At 38.1% G+C, this 16,548-nt stretch overlaps 1 protein-coding gene across 2 annotated transcripts in view; it reads right to left on the reverse strand.

Annotated features, from left to right (window-relative positions):
• The window catches only part of XPO4 (exportin 4), a gene marked incomplete at both ends in the record, with an annotated part of 70,700 nt that overhangs the window by 12,883 nt on the left and 41,269 nt on the right, over positions 1-16,548 (reverse strand). For both annotated transcript variants that reach the window (XM_079549242.1, XM_079549241.1), the window contains 6 exons: positions 1,199-1,344; positions 1,458-1,600; positions 3,796-3,972; positions 7,829-8,003; positions 8,266-8,423; positions 10,844-10,956. In XM_079549242.1, coding sequence (XP_079405368.1) covers positions 1,199-1,344; positions 1,458-1,600; positions 3,796-3,972; positions 7,829-8,003; positions 8,266-8,423; positions 10,844-10,956 — 912 coding nt within the window. The remainder of the gene's footprint in view (positions 1-1,198; positions 1,345-1,457; positions 1,601-3,795; positions 3,973-7,828; positions 8,004-8,265; positions 8,424-10,843; positions 10,957-16,548) is intronic.

Here is a 16,548-nt window from a genome sequence, read left to right on the forward strand (position 1 = left end):
ATCTATAATCTTATCTAAGCTTTTTAATGAGAGAATCCATTGGCTTAAATGCAGACATCATACCAGAACCAGATGTTTATACAAACCCTGACTTACACTGTTTAAATATGTACCACTAACTTTGGAGAGAGGAACCTAATGTGACATTAAACAAATACCAAAACATAAATCATCAGATTAAGTAATAAAAGTAAGACAGGGAAAACTTTTAGTACGTGAAGTAAACACATCAAGTACTGCAGCCAATTCAGCTATTAGGAAAAAATATACACACATTTTGCAGTCACTATTATCTCTGTTAAGTAATAAGAACAAGCAGTTGATTTTACAGCTTCTCTAGTAAGTCCATCTCATTTGGGACTTCTTCTCTGCTAACATTTCAAATCTCCTTTTAACTTTCTGACATCAAACTCACTACTGCAAAGTTTTCCTTGCATAGCAACAGCAGATCAGGTCAAGCAAGGATTTTCACAATACTCTAGTCAGGCTAACTAATATTAATTCCAGATTCAGAGTTTTCATTGTCTGATCTCATAACCATCTGAGATATGAATACAAACTTCATCTCACAGTGATACAAAAGTATTATAAACACATTTATGCCAACATCTGAGAGCAAGTTAAACAGCAGCCGTTCAAAAAGACCCCGCAAAACATTTCATAAAGTGTACATTTCTTTTAATGAAATACAGACACTATCTTTGCTAATATTACATTTTGCAAACAGATGTAAGATAATGCCATCTAAAAATCAAAAATGAAAAGGTTCTAAATTTAAGTTCTCTGAAATAGCAAAATGCCAGGGCATGGACAAACAGCCCTGAGAGATTCTGGAACTTACTTGACTTCTGGCACCACCAAGTAATACTGCTATCCAGATCTCACGTGGATTACCTCACAAAGCCGTATGACCCCCAGACATTACAGCTGAAACCATGAACAGACCAATTTCTTGAATACGTTGACTGGTAACATTTCAGAAGTCTATGGCAAAATTATTAATGGGAATTTCCAAAGGATCTACTTCATGTAAAGATGCCATAAATCTTTTAAAGACAACTTCTGTGTTACTGCAGACAGGTGAATTGTAAGCATATACCATTTACCAGCAGGTAACATGCAAAGATTTTTCTTTCCTGAGGTGTTGCAGCTGCTATAGCAATATCAGAATAAGCTCTACTTAACACTGTTCACTAACCTGTGACTAAAATAAGCCAATGAATATCCTCATACAGGTCATCAAGCACTTTATTGTCAATTGAGCCTGATGCAGGTGAGGCAAGCAACTGCTGCTGATGTCTTTGCAACTGACCATGGAGCCTTGTCACTCGGTCTTCTAATAAACTGTGGACAAACCATAATAAAATAACTTCACTGTTTTTAAACTGTTTCAGCAAAGACAAGTTTTTCCAATTAGACAAATTTATTTGTTTGTATTCATGGCCATTGTCCTGTACCTTGTAAGAAGAGGTATACAGTGTTCTGCAGCAATTCTTCCTAGCATGCCAACACTGGCCAGCTGGTCACAGAACTGGTCTCTGTCGTCCTCCTGCAGTTCACTGATTTCTTCTTCTTCCCGAGAGGCCACACCATTGGCAGTCTGGTGTTATTTCAACAAAAATAGAAGCAACCAATTCACGTTACAATTCTTTACCACCGGACTTCGCTATGTTATTTTGGCTTCTGTGTCACAGAAACGCAATAGGCTAACACTACATTAGATGCAGAAGAAATAAACAGAAGAGTACATAAGGCTTTATATTGTTTTGAAATAAGAATTTCACAAACTTATCATGAAACAGCAAATTCATTTCATTGTATATTTGCTGCCTTTTCCAATAGTGCTCTCAAGTCAAAAGAATCACCGCTAGTGAAAAGAATCACAGAATCACAGAATGGCCAGGGTTGGAAGGGACCTCAAGGATCATGAATCTCCAATCCCCCTGCCACATGCAGGGCCACCAACCTCCCCATTTAATGCTAAATCAAAGATAGAAGTTATGAAAATTGATGCTCATTAATAGAATAAGAGCAGACTGGACAGCAGAACAGTTTCTTTAATCACATACATAAATAAGCTTGGTCAAGCATCCACTGCTGTAGGTACAGTATAGCAATGCACTGAATGACTCTGGCTCATAGAGATGGTCTGCAAACCCAATGAACAGGAGTCTGCTAAAATACATGTAGATGTGGATTTCAAAACACGTAATCAGGCCAAGAACCATTTGAAACACTGGGACTTCCACATCCTATTCATTAGCCAAAGATACTCTTCCTCTGAGATCTTACTTAGATCACAAGAGGAAGAATTTTTCAAAACAAAGTGAAAATCACCTTTTTCAATAAATATTTTCTATAACTCACTGCTTGAGAAAACAAAAAATCTCAGTTTTAGAAGTTTATTTCCTACTGATGCAGTAGGTGCAGTGTTTGATTTCTCAAAGTACATCTTGATTATAAAATACCAAAATAATTACAAGACTGTTTTCTTGAGGAGATGAATCATATGTAGAAATCACATATCAATCTTACACGTGTTTTTAAGAAATCCCTTGAAGAATGACAGAATTTACATAAATTACAAACTCAAGTACAAGTGGTGGAGAAAGCCATTATTCTTCATTGTTTTTGCAAAGGCTCTGGAAAATTAAATCCAAACAATTTCTTACCTAACGTGCTTTTAACCCATATTTTCTTTATCTAACCCACCAAATCATTCTCTTTTGGCAACTTCAAAGTCGCAGCTGTTTACTGAAGAGTGAGTCTGGTCTCAAAGCAGAGACTGAAAGTTCCTGTTACTGCTTTGATATCGAACAAGAAGCATTCTAAAATGCCAGCTGTGGCTTTTAAAAGGTTACCCATGGGATAAATGACTTATCTCACAGAATGACATGAATTAACCTGTGGATACAAGCTATGTCAAGACCGCCTGATATGAATGCAAAGTTCTCTTGTGAAATATTTGTCTCTGTTTTGGCACTGTTATTACCATCTGTTGCATATCAAGATATCAGAATTAGGTTTTACACAATGATTTTCAGAGTGAGGTATCTTAAGTGTCTTTGCACAGCATCAATTTAAGTTAATGCAGTTATTGAATCAAATCTCTGCAATAATTAATTCATTCAGTACCTACATCCATGTTTCAGTGCCATAATCTATTTCAGAGAGATCCATACTCCTGGCAAAGAAGTTAACTTGCTTTCTTTCTCAAAGATTCAGCAACTAGTCAAGTTAATTTTGTTTTTCCTCTAGAAGAGTCACTCATAAAAATTCAGTAGGGAAGTCACGTACCATTTTATCCAAAAGAATATAAATTTCATGTTTCTTCTAGACTGAGCATGTTATTCTGTATTTTCCTATATATTTATGCATGTCAGTTACACTTCAGTTGGAAGGTAACAAGAGCATACAAGGCTTCCAATGTCACGGAAGATTTTTACTATGACTCTAGGCAAGAGAAGGACAGTCAAAGGTTTGGTCACTGCATGGGCAGCGAAGATCAGTAGGATGCAGTTCAAGCTGAGTAACAGGTTTTTTTTGTTTTTGTTTTTAAAGGTATTTTTCATCTTTGTATTCCTTTATTTACTTTTCATAATGAGAGAAACGGACTGGAAAAAGAGCCTCTGAGTAGCAGACTCTTTCGGCATTTTTTCATCTCCAGTCAAAGTCACAAGCAGTAATTCTACAACTACCTTCTTTGAGCTACATAACGAAGCACAAAACAAAACAAAAAAAACATGAGTTAGTTGCCATATATTATCAGCAAGAACTACTAGAGAAAGGGCTTACCAAATTCCTTGTACCATCAGGAGCAGCTAGATGGCACTGAATGTAAGAATTAAAGACCTGAACAGCATGTTGGGTAAAGAAACCCTTATGGAAATGTTTGTCATCTTGTACCAAAGTAAGCCAAGATTCCAGCAACTTATCATATGCTTCCATATATACCATGTCATCTTTATCAAGCTGTAAAGAGATGAAAGAAACAAGACAAAATCTTATTTCCTAAACTAAATCAGAGGAACATACTGATTCTCATTGTTATTACTCATTATTATTTAACAGATGTCCTTCTAATTGTGAAACAATAAAAAAAAGTAATCACAAAGCCTTTTCAAGGATAGTCATAAATAAATCAGAAAGAATTGAAGTAATGCATCAAAAAAAAATCAGTGCTGCTTTGTTAGGGTTTAAAAATCTGTTGGTGTTTAGTTTGTTTTTTTCTTCTACTGTTCAAAATCAAACTAGTCTTAAGTTAAGCCTTTAGTGCATGACTACCTAAATACAGGCACTACCAGGCTCCCTCTATGATGATTCCAAGCATCTCAGGTCATTTTAGAAACTACAAATAATTGAGCAATATCTGTTTAATTAATTAGATAAAAAGAACAAGTGCATATAGATTAATATTATTTCAAACATAGTGGAATACAAGAGAGAGAAGAGATTACAACTCTATTATGAAAGAAATTGTTGTTATGACTGCATACGTTAAAGAAACCCCACTACAGGTAGTCCATTTTGATGAAACACGTCTCCTTTTGTGAAGGATAAAAAGAGAGTAGAATTCTATAGAATAAGCCCTGCACCTCCAATTGTTTAGTGCATTTTAACTGCTATTCATGTATGTTTACATGAGGCACTCAAATTGGCACAAGGAAATTCACATCTGGAAAAAAACTCCTGTGTTACAGGCAAGCTAGAGAACCCAGATAGCAAAGGGATTGTTTCTTTTCAAAAGGACATTTAATGCATTTCCCCCCACACACACTTTATGCAAAAATTAATCTTCAGTAAATACTACCAACTGCAAATAATTTAAATATGAACATATGGACACATTTGCTTGTACTGCAGGACTTTTCTTGCCTCTAAAAAGTCTTATCAACTTTTATCCAACAAGGTTGCTCACAAATTACTCTGAGATAGCAAAGCTTACTAAAAGGATTTCTTGATGAAATACAGAGATCTAAAGGCCTCAGTCACGTTCCACACAGAATTCCTGACTTTCAGAGAAGTTACAAACACGGCCGCATGAACAAAGAAAAAGAAAACACTGGCTGGATGACTGACTAAGGGAAAATACCACGTTGTAAGCATTTCAAGGTATCTTCACAGCATCCTTCTGTAACTGCAATGCAGTTATATTTACAGAAACTAAAGTATGGCACACTGATGCAAGTCTGAAAACAAAAAAAACGGAGAGAGAGATCGAAACTGTATTCAGTGCTAACTTAAAGTAAATTTATGACTCACATAACATGTCTTATTTAAAATTTGGCTACATTCATTGAATCACCAAACATTTTGACTTGAATGTTTATAAAACGTACATACAATAAGAATCCAGAGCATAATGCAGTAAGCAATGTTCTTTTACTAGTGACAAAGCAATTCAATTTGAAAGGGCAATTATCATACAAAAATGATGTTAACAGCTGATTATATTTTCCTAAGGAAGCCAGGACTAGTGAGTTCAGGACTCAAGATGTTTAGGAGAGGTGAGGTGCAATAAGTAAGGCCAATGCTTAAAATGTCTAGGATGGGAAAGGTGAACTCATACTTCTTCCCTTGTAGACTGCAGACCAACCCTCAGCATGGCCAAAGCTTGCTGTTCTCCAGCAGCAGAGCTGCTCAGGCAGGTGTTTCAACTTCCCTCAGCAGCCAGGTAAGCATAAAACAACATTTAAACATGATTTTTGGATTGTGTTTTCCCCTCTCCCCCCCTTGGTTGAATATCAATATTAGCAACAGCAGCAAGTACTGTCAGCAACAGCTTCTGACTCTGTGCCAAGACGCATATTGCTTTGAAGTGGTTTGCACATTACAGCCTGGGACCTCCTGATTTTGACAGTTTCAATAGCAGTCTTCTGGCTGAGCTGATCCCCTGTGTCTGATGGGGTTTCTGCAACATTTGTACAAGCTGTTCTGCTGGCAGAAATGCGGGAAAAACAGCTTGTCCCACCAGCAAAACTTTGCTGTGTACACTTGCCTGTGTTATGCTGCATTTTAGAATTCTGACAAGCTGCAGGAATATTATCTCAGGATTCTACTGAGTCCAAAACACATGGTTTTCTATTTTTCACCAAGAACTCTCAATTGCACATGAGCTCACAGGGAATCTCAGCAAGAAGCTTAGGATAGAATGTTGACCACAGCTTGGACTTTCCTAAGCTAAAAGATTGCTTTCAGGGATGCAAACCAGATCCAGCAACATCTTTCTACAGTCAGAGCACACCACACCATTACACCATCTGTGTAAGTGAACAACAGCTTGAAATTCTCCACAGTGCACTTCACTGCTGACACACTGTTCAGGTATAGGAATTATTTTTGAAGACCCAACACCACACAATTCTGTAATCATTCTGGAGATAAAGAAACAACATGAAGTTTACATCTCAACTTCACATCTGTTACACCTATGATACAGTAAAGTGATGAATAGGTAACCTTTCCTTGAAAGAGAGAATTTTTACATCATGCTGTGGCAAAGTCCTGCACAGTCCTCTTTCTGATGTTGCTGGATCTGATAACACTGAATATAACACTGAAAAAATTGCCTTCAGCAAAAACAACGGGATGATATAAGTGTAGGCAGCCACTGCTCAGTAGGCATCAGTGGTCACAGCCATCTCCAAAACAAACTCTGTACCCACAATGGTACAAGCTGCCACAGGCCTCTGCTGGGATGAGAAGTGCTGAGCTGGCAGCTTCCACCAAGCACTGCTGTAGTGAAAAAACATGGCTGCATAAAACAAGAGACTACCTGAGGAAATGTATATCCTCCAGCCCCCCTCATTTAAATGATAGCTATCTGTGGTTTTGCAGAACCTTTCTGTAAAGGTTCTAGGGCTTCCAGTCTAAATGAAAACTGGGCCAGAAGTATTACATTTTAACCTTACGGCATAGTTCTCAAGCACTGCAAGCAATGCTAATATTAATACACCTGTGATCTTCAGTAAAGAAACATGTCTGTCAACTTTATAATTAAATACTTCTGTAATAATTTTCCAACTCATTTATTAAGCCTGGTCAATATAGAGAACTCAAAAAAAGTAATTGGTAACGCTAACAGCAAAAAACTGGCTGCTACTGTGACAGTTTCATTTTAAAATAAATAACTACTCCATGTAAGTAGTTCAGGTGCAACATTTGCCTTAATTCTTATGGGCTTTTTACAATCAATTCCATCCCCCTAGATGTTTTTATTTAATGTAGTTTCTGGAAGGACAAGACTTACCCCTAACCCATCTGATCTTTAATGTTACAACCAAAGTCTGTAGAACAGCAAAAAGTCCTCTGAAGTACAGATATGTACATGGAATTACTGCTTGAGTCATGCCAGTAACACAGGGATTATTGGAGCTGCTCTCTGTATAGGGTTAACAACAGACCTTAACAGCTATATTCACTTCGAACAGAAGTTCCTGCCTGTAGAACCCCCACTGTGTAAATATCAGTCTGTCCCTTGCTCAGGTTGTCACTTCAAGCTTTTGTGTCTGTAACAAGTTCATTATCTACGACACTTCTCAGAGAAGTCCTACAACAGCAACTGAGCAACATTTAAAGACTTTCCTACTTTTTCAGTGTACCTGTTATTTTAAAAATGAAGATATGAAGCAGTGCTTTAAATCCATAGTTTGAAAGATGCAGAGCATTACATTATGCAAAAGCAAAATAATCTCAGATGTGATTTCAGAAACAACTAGAACAAAAGCACTGAATTTCACAATACTTAATGACAAAAGAACCAAATTCTCACTCCTTATTACAAGGAGAGGGAAACAAAAGAGGCTATTTGTTGAGAATGGATACTTACCACTTCTTCCAAGGCAGCGCTTCTTCCAAAAGAACAAGTGAGATGGGCGAGGCAGTTAACAAATGAAGAGAAAAGTTCATTTGGAATGGCAGTTAAAATATTGCGAGGAAATACAGTTATCAGGTTGCTGATAATACTGGAAATTCCAACTGCTTCAGAGTCTTCTATTTCAATTCTATAGATAGAAATAAGAGTTACTTTTCTGCCATTAACAAAAATGCTGAAAGCCAATTGATTTCGCCGATTCCTTTCAAATGAATCCATCTATATATGAAGTACCTACTTCCAGATGCAGTTTTTAAATTTCAGGAATCCAGAAGTAAAGACAGATTATACCTAGAAATAAGCAAGTCATAACAGTTCTCCACAAACACACACTGTGCTCTGAACTAAAGCTTAAAAGATGTCATCTAAATTTAGAGAGCAGGCATACATACCCATTGATAGTATTCAGTAATCCCTCAATGAAATGTGCCAGGTAATCAATTTGTGAACCTTCGTCAGGAAAGACTGAGCCATGCAGAGATGCCAGCTGTGCCAGACACTGTAATGAATCTTGGGCCATATCTGTATCTTCTCTGATTTTTCGGTGTACCTTTCAGGAAGTGAGATAGTTAGCAATACATGGAAAATAGGGAGTTCTTACAACAGTCACATGGCTCTCAATCCAAAAGAGCACGCACCAAAAAAAGCTTATTATAACTTCTATGATTCTATTCAGTCCGAAATGCAAGGGTTCCTACAGCTCTCTGAAGCACAGCCAATGACAAGACTGGGAGTTGCTTTGCAAAGTCGCAAGCCTCCAATTAACTCGCTGAAACCAACGTTTAGTTAATCTTACCTACATTTTGAAAATTGAACTCAGCACCGAATGTTATATCTTAAAGAGAGAAACAGATGCCAGCCAGTCAGACATACTGCTCCTGCTAAAAACAGCAATAATGACAGTCATCTCTATTATGCTAACTATGCCTCGGCTACGGAGTCTTGCTAAAGTTAGTCAACAAGTTCAATCAAGATGCTTCTTTAGCAGAGGTAAACATTGAAGACAGACGAAAATGAATGCATCACTTCCTTGGCAACACCCTTACATTATACAAGGCCAAGTCATCTTCTCTCATTTCTGTGGCATGTTACATCACTACTTCTGCTGGTAAGATGCTCAAATCTGCCAACATTTCAGTGACCAAATTCTCACTACCTTACTTCAGTTACCAGCTATGGATTTTTTAGAGTTTTCTTAAGCTCACTCTTCCATGTTTTCACATAAGGTTTACTCAAAAAATGTAGGGTAGCTTCTTCCCCCCTCTCCCCCCCCATACCAATTTATGTAAATTACAAATATCATGAAGTCTAGTTAAAACACTTCCCATTTGTGGTATTACAGTTTCAGCTTTACACAATTTGCAACTAGCTAACCTCTGCAAGATCAAACTGCCAGGTGAAACAAGCCCTAACGCAGAAATACCCCTTCTAACACGCATCCTACATTACGTTGAGATCAGAAGTGAAGGCTTCCTCTTTAACATGGCAGTCTTGCCAAGTTTTGCAAGGTTATTAAAATTTCTTAGATCAGATATATGCATATGAACAACCACCATTCACTCACAATACTTCAAATAGGAACCTAACACCAACAGCCTCAAGCATGGCAAATCAGGAATCTAAAACCAAAACTGACAGCACACTGCCCTGGCTAGCCTTCATTCAAAAATAATCAAACCCAGGTCTGCTATGGTTGCTGTTAAATAAAATACAAATGCAATAAAACAATTCTGCATGTTATTTAAAACAAAATCCTTATCGTAAGTACATACTGGTCTCCCAAACTAGCTAAAGAGAGATATTTAACTCAGACAGCTTTATATTATTAAACGAGGAAGGGTTAACATGTAAGCCAAAAAGTTATTTGCATGTGGAGGTTCACAGCTGACAGTAGCAACTGTCTGGATAGCCTGGACAGCTGTTCCAATTGTGAGGAGCTGCTAAGAGTTCTGCCACTGATTTTTTTCACCTTTTCAGAACTGCTGGAACAGAAAAACTTTTAGTTAAAAAAAATTACCAAAATGTCCCACCAAGTACGGACGTGTACCCAAACATGTATCAGACAACTCAAGCACCACGGGAGATTGCCATTTACTTCCTCTAGTAAAAGCTTTGCTCCCGCTTCGAAGACACTGCTTCTCCACTTTGCAAGAACAAAGTAGCTTGAAAATGCTGAATTCTCAGGTCCTCAGAGATTTAACATAAAATAGCAGAGTAAGCTAACTCATAAGCCAATACATGCAGCAGCAGCAACTTCGAGTTGAACAAAGACTAACAACTTCTCCCCCAAAATGGGGGGGAAGAAAGAACATTACTTATAAGAGTTCTATAATCAGACTTCTTTTTAAAGGATGGGAAGTGAATATGGCATTCCCTCTCCCTGCTTCACCTCTTTCCCTTTCACTCCTAACAAAATCTCTTTTGATTTAGCTTGCTTGGATTCAAGCATACTTGGATACTTTGTACTGGGGTAAGAGATGCAGAATCCTGTATGCGGAACTGGCCAGAAAAGTGCAATTACATTACTAATGTTCAGCTGCTCTGTTAAGCAATTGTTCTAATATCAGCAAATAACCCCACACACACTCTCTTGATCCTTTTTTTCTTTTTTTTTCTTTTTTTTTTTTTTGAGAGCTGTTACACCTTATCTGAGAGATTTAATTTATCACCGCTTACAATGTCTGGCTTCATTTAGTATTGGAATCTATTTCCCAAAGCACTAAACATACAGCTTAGATAACTATATACTTCTTATTTAACAGTTATCAATTTAAGACAATTTATAGGCAAAACACATATCTGGTAACCTAAGAAAAACACAATAGTTCTGCTCACTTTGACAAAGTGGCTGAAATGAAGGGAAACAGTCCTACCTGATGCAAAAGGAAGGATCCAACAACAAAGCTTTATAACAAGAAGGAGCTGCTTTCCCTGTGGTCTGGACTATGAAAGTTGAAGAATGAAACTTACTGTAAAGAAAAGCTCCATAACTCTGCTGTCCAGGAGGGTCTCACGCCAGGATTCTGTTGGCTTTAGCATCACATTTTGTGAGGATTCAAACATAGCTATATAATGTCTGCCCAGTTATCTGGTGTCAAGGTCAACAATAACATTCCTACTTGGCTTTAAAAAAATCCTAGATACAACAGGATCCATTCAGAAAGAATGTAATGGAAACAAACTTTAAGCCTCTTCACATACACAGCATAATTCATGCATGAGGCCAAGGAATAAAAGGTATTAAGTATTGAAAAAAAGAATGCTCCAGGAATGTTAGATAACAGTTTGATCATAATTATGAGACATACCATAGTGATATGATCACTTTGATAACCAGGGTGTCTAATGTGACACAGCGAGAAGGGAAAAAAGCAACCGCAATTAACAGGTGGTAAAATTTATGCAAAATGGGAAATCATTTCCTAAAAAATTTTCCTGGCAGCTTTTAAAAAGGCCTTACGAGAGCTAAAGATAGCCCACTGAAATCCATATCCCATTTTTCTAAATAGCCAAATATGCATCCCAGAACGCAGATATGTTAGCCTTGCATTAATCGACATTTTTCATCAAGCTGTGAAGAACAAAAGCATAAGGCACCACAAGGTACTGCCACAGCAAACATACGCTTGCATGAGACCCATATAAAAGCGTCCACTCTGCAGTGAAGCTACGACTTTGCTGCACTCCTTCCAGCTATTACCATACGTTCTGGCATGATTTAGCTTTTATGAAATTCTGCCAGTGCTCCAGTAAAAAAAAATAACAGAGACATGAGCAAAACCACTTGAACAAGCATGTGGCATTCTTTGTCAGTCTGATCACAGAGAAGTATTTATCAAAGGGTTTTGAAAGTCCTTCCTTTTGACACCCCTCAATCCAAAGAGCAGAAGTTTAACACACGAGTTATGTTTTCATTTGTCTTTTGAAAGCCCTTCGCTGCTCCCTCTGATCCCTTTGTAAGCCAACATCAGAAAAAGTGCAGCATGCTCAGCTGCATATAACTGGTCCTGAACATGTCTGCAGTGTAAAGTCATCAGGCGTTACAAAAAATAAGTTTATCAAAAGGTATTTATACCTCTGAATGAAAATACATTTTTACAAATAGTACCACACAGGAAAGAAAGCAGGCCCCTGGCAATCTGATGAGCTTTAAGAGAACATACATAAAGCAAGCATTTAGTTTCAGACAAAGCACTGTGATGCAAGGCAGAAGGCACAATTTTAGGTCCTCGGTGTTCTGCCAGTCCATGAGCTCCCAACAACCACAGAGCAGTTCCAAAAACAGCCACTTTTTCCATGGCACAGCACACTGCAATGCAGGAGAACAATCATGGATTTTCATTAGCACAAAAACCAAAAACAAGACATCTTCACAATTTTCAACACTATCAATGTGTGTTGAACAATAACAGATCTTCATTATTTCATTTCAAGCAGAGTAAAAAAAACGTAACAATAATAAAAAATCAGAGTTGGCTATTTTACTTCCATCTGAAATAGAAATGTCACGTAGGGATTCAGAAGTGCTTCAGTTCTTCCAGATAAAAATAAAACTTATCATGTGCATCCTCTGTCAGGAGTAATATCACAAGTTAAAACTAATTTAATCAACTCTGGCACTTTAAATCATCTTTTTTTTCCCCTTCATTTGGTATATTCTTGAAAAAACACTTCAACAGTCTATATTTACAAGACTGTCCTTTGCCTTAACGCTCCAGTGTAAGACTGACATCAGCACCAAAAGGTTATTGATTGATTATCAGTCTGAAAATCAACTTGCTCATCACTTGTTTGTGCTCACAGAGGGGACCAGCTACATACCACTTTTGACGTGGAATGGAAGAAGGGCCGATTTGCTGTCGGTATTTTAACAAGCCTCAGTATTTAGTGGCCCTTTCCTGTTATTTTTAGTTCCGTTTCTCATGCTAATGGACTGATGACACATCTGACAATAGCAATCTGTGGGTAAACTATCTGTTCATTAAACAACACAAATTATACCTGCACCTATTACCAAGATTTTACATCTATTTTCTGCTCCACACTTGGTGAATGAAAACACGACCACAAGCTGGGTGTGGAGATGCTTTCTACCACAAAATACCAAAACTTCAGCCCTATTAACAGCAGCCCAGATGTGTCAAACCTGAAAAAAATGGCACTGAATTACCTAGCACATGGCATGGGTGTGGTGAAAAGTGTCATCTTCATCAAGAAGATGCATTAACATGTACCAAGCTCTACTGAAAAGAGTAGCAATGTAACTAGATGCCTTCCAGCACGATACACCTCTGATGTTCCTTGATTAGAGCCTATAGAAGAGGAGATGCCAGTGTTCAAGAAGGAGGTTCTTCTGTCTTTGATGAAATTCACATATGTAGCCATTAGTGTTACATTTGGGCTTTGTTTCACAAACACGAGAAAAAAGAATAACATGTTTTAAAATGCTAAGTTTAACTTACAGTTAATATAAAAAACTTCTATATGTTTCTTGTTGGAACACAGTAACAGAAAGAAAAGGTAAAAAAACCTGTAATTTTCTTCACAGTCTTTGCCTCGCTTCCAGGAGGAGACTGATGAGTGATTGTGAATAACAAAATATTTCACATCCATAGCCATGGAGGATCATAGTACTTCAAGATGTCCAAAAATTCTAACATTTGCAAATGGTTCCCAAAGTTTCGGGTTCTTTTTTTCCCCACTGTGTGAGGCGAGGCAAGGCAAGGCTTGCCCTGGCACCATGAAGGAGTTTAGGAACTCAAAACCCAAGGCTAAGTATTCTGACTGACTCCAATTCACAAATTTGTCCACAGTAGTGAAAAACTCAGAAATGGAAGAAAAACCCACGGAATGGCAATGACTATTTTTTTTCTTAAGTTATTTTAATTGCTTAACCTTTGCTGTCTGGAAAATTTCTGGAGAGCTTTATATCAGTCTTTGACTTACACCTCACAAATAAAAATGCACTAGGAAGGTAACTGCTTGATATCCACCACACATTGTTAGAATGCTAATATACTTCTTGTATTTGTATTTTTTAAACCTCCCCTTGCTTGCTAGCCTGTCAGCCAAGCATATAGGATGAATTAAGAGCAAGTTGAAAAAGACAAGCAGAGGCTTGCTGCCCCCTATGGAGAATACCTTCACAAATCTGCATGTAATTCACACTCGTAGGAAACGGATTCAGCATTCATGAGAAAGAAAGAGTGCTTTAGCATTCAGTTGTCAAAATACAAGTATTGCTATCAGTGGAACAACTATCTGATATGGGAAGCATCAGATTCAGATTGCATCTACAGAACAACAATCTAAGAGGCATAGGAAGCCCTCAGCTAACTTTAAAACCAGTCACTTCTTGCTGGTGGTGTAGCCATGCCTACATGAAGTCTCAAGTGGACCACCAAGGGGATTTGCAGCTCACACTGAAACTTGTTATCCCTACTAACATTCGCTACAACCATACAGCTCCAAATCTCTCTTATGCTTAAACCACCTATGCAGAAGGGACTGCTATGGAGACGCCCACCCTTCCTCTACACACTGCTTATCAACCAAAAAGCTGACGAACTTCTAAGCAGTAGAGATATCCAAGTTAATTTTTACTTCAGAGAGATGAAACTGATAAATGTAAAAGACAGATCTCTCTTTTGCTCTTTCTTCAACACAGCTGTTTTAGTTATACTGAATTTTACTTCCTATTCCAAACAGCCAGGACAGTATTTTCATCTACCAGATAAAAACTGTATTAAATGTTGGATGATCCCAGGCTGCCAGCAAACAAGACAGCACTGCTGCTGAAGGAAACCCACATTGCCTCTCCTCAGCACAGGCTCATTTCTGCCACTGTTCAACAAATCAAAGTCAGGGCCTCACCCTGGTAGAAAGAAGTATTTAACCACCCTGCTCAGTGACACACTCATGGGAGTCACTGGAACAGGATGCTTTTTCAGCAGCAAAGCCAACTCAAATAATTCCTCAAAACAAATCTGGAGGCTTTTTTTTTTTTTTTTTTAGCATTCTGTGTGTTTTTCACACACTTCCATTATGCATAGCAGATGCTACCAATCAGGGTTGGACTAACTCCAAGTCTTCAACTTCAACTATATTGTTCACAGGATCTCCCAGAGAGAGAGCTCTCATTCTGGCTTGAGATATTTTCACAGAGATTTGAAGAGCTTGTTCCTTTAAAAGCATGGCTGAGGAACGCATACTGAAAACAGAGTTCAGATCAGACAAAAGCTTCAGTCAGTTCATACAATTGTTGCACCATTCATTTTCATGGAATGTCAGTGATGCGCATTACTGGAGCACTTCCCATAGGTTTATGTAACCTGTATTTTAAATTCAATTCCCTATTCGACATTCACTTGAAAACTTGCCAGCTTGCCTCCAAGCAAGAAGAGGCACCAAATCGAAGAACTAAAGCTGAAGTTCCTCTCTGTTCATGTACTATTAGCACCTTTACAAAAACCTGTGCCTTTATGAATGAAATAATGCATGAACAGTTTTGTAACAGGTAACAAACATCCTCATTTAGATGAAAGATTGCAGGACAAAAGGTTATGTTTTGATAAAGAACTCCTATATTCGAGGGCATCTGTCCAAAGTCCATTAGAACATGCTGCCGAGAGCACATATATCCTAAAGTAAAGAAGCGAGAAACTCTCTAGGGGCAAAAGAATATAAACTATAATTATGTCCTGAATCCATAGGAGAAGTTATACGGCCATGTCAAAATGCATTAGAGCCTACCAACACACACCTCCCTAACTGGATGGACACTCAATGCAATGTATTAAGAGAGGGGTCCTTGAAGGCACTCTACCTCTTAGTACCCATCACTTGCACATCCTTAACCAATCAGAACACTTATTTAAGAAAAGATGCAGTTAAAACAAGTTCCATCCAAGCAAACAATATTAAACAAACAGTGCTGTGCTGTGACAACAGTGAAAAAAGAAACCCTACAGAAGCCAACATGCCACAACTGCCACACGCTCTCAGTGCAAAACAGGAATTCTATGCTATTGTCTTTTCCAAGAGTACTGCCAAAAGCCTCAAACATCTGCAAATACCAGTGAACCAATACCACAAGGTAACAGATGAAAGCAACAAGAGATGATTGCCTATGTGTTAGAAAATGAAATTGAAGCAATTGCACATGACTGAAGGCCTCCTGGGTCACTGTGTCCTGCCTGCAGCAGGCACTGCACTCTGTGACACTCAAAAATGTTCCAGCTTAGGAGTAGGTATGTCCCAGCCTCTCTTCTTTCACTGCTCTAAGAAGGTGAGTATTCCGCAATGCAAGTACCAGCTTTTCTCGCTGGTAACTGACAGCTCACATTCACTAAGGCTCTTCTGTTATAGTAGCTGGCAGCATTGCCTAAGACTACATTTAACAATGCAACATACACTGAGTGATCCTGAGTGACAGCACTTCTCAGTTTTTTTATTCCCTCCCCTTGGAGATACCAGAATTGTGCAAGAGGTTACAAAGAGACACCACTATGCTGCAGGGAATACTGAGAATCGTTATTATCTTGCCAAAGGAATATGAACCAAAGGAAAAAAAAAGCTATATATGTGGACACAATGGGTCACTTTACTCCATGCTTTAGGTACTATATTTATGCCCATTGCTTTGGCGTGTGTGCTGTCAAGATTTGGAAAGAGGA

The sequence above is a fragment of the Tetrao urogallus genome, assembly GCF_951394365.1.
Source record: "Tetrao urogallus genome assembly, chromosome: 1".
Classification (NCBI taxonomy): Eukaryota; Metazoa; Chordata; class Aves; order Galliformes; family Phasianidae; genus Tetrao; species Tetrao urogallus.